At 34.3% G+C, this 902-nt stretch overlaps 1 protein-coding gene across 1 annotated transcript in view; it reads left to right on the top strand.

Annotated features, from left to right (window-relative positions):
* Positions 1 to 902, top strand: part of LOC119593831 (palmitoyltransferase akr1-like) — a gene marked incomplete at its 5' end in the record, with an annotated part of 11294 nt that extends 10392 nt beyond the window's left edge. Inside the window, 1 exon segment of the mRNA XM_037942861.1 lies at positions 237 to 902. Coding sequence (XP_037798789.1) covers positions 237 to 405 — 169 coding nt within the window. The 3' untranslated portion in view covers positions 406 to 902.

Here is a 902-nt window from a genome sequence, read left to right as displayed (position 1 = left end):
TTTATCAGTGTCAGATATTTATTGAATTTATGATTTCAGAGTGTGCATATACATATTTTGCCTATGCTATGTCAGTTTAGGCTACTAAAAATGGCAAATTTTCCTAGGCATCTAGGCACTTGAAAAGTTAAATGGTATAATAATTATTTTATAGATAGTTGATCATTTTAATTTTATTCATGTATAATTTCTTTTACTAAGAAATGGTATATAAATATTTTTCACTAATTTTTCAGAGGCCAGTTCAAAGTCATTGGGTCTCAACAAACAACACTGTGCCGCCTAAAGCTTGGAACCCCATTGACCAAACTGACGGTCAAGGAGAGAATGAAGAATGTGTGGAGTTTCCTTGTACGTGGCAGAGTGCCATTAAGCAATCAGACTCATTACTTTAACCAAGTCTAGCTCTTGGGTGTGGTGTTTAGTAGTTTACTTTGTCATGTTGTCATGTTTTTTCTTTGTCTTTCCTCTGCAGCACAATGCTTGTAATACATTTATGTCAGGGCAGCCAAGATGAAAGTCCCCTTTTATCCTAACTGTGTATGTGTTTTACTTGAATATTTTCTTGAATTCTTATGCGAAATGTGTCGTATCAAAAACGTGGCTCAGGTTTGTAATGCATGCTGAGCCACTTCTGCTTTATGTATGTTGCATTATGTGTATTTCATTCAAAGTTCATGTGTGTGTTGTAGTTTCATTTAGTTTTTCAGTGCTTGTGTTATTCAGTTGGCTTAAAATCATATAACAAGTAATGTGTTGTAAGTCACTCTCAAACTATATTGTTCACATTTTTTAAAATGTTTGCTGAACCGGTTGCACCTGAATTATTTGCTGTGATAAATGAGCCAGGTAGTAATTTTAGATGAAGGAGAAGAAAGAAATCCTGGGACAAGTAAAGCAAA

This window comes from Penaeus monodon, chromosome 32 (genome assembly GCF_015228065.2).
Source record: "Penaeus monodon isolate SGIC_2016 chromosome 32, NSTDA_Pmon_1, whole genome shotgun sequence".
NCBI lineage: Eukaryota > Metazoa > Arthropoda > Malacostraca > Decapoda > Penaeidae > Penaeus > Penaeus monodon.
The sequence above is the reverse complement of the archived record's forward strand: the minus strand, read 5'-3'. Positions and strand labels throughout refer to the sequence as shown.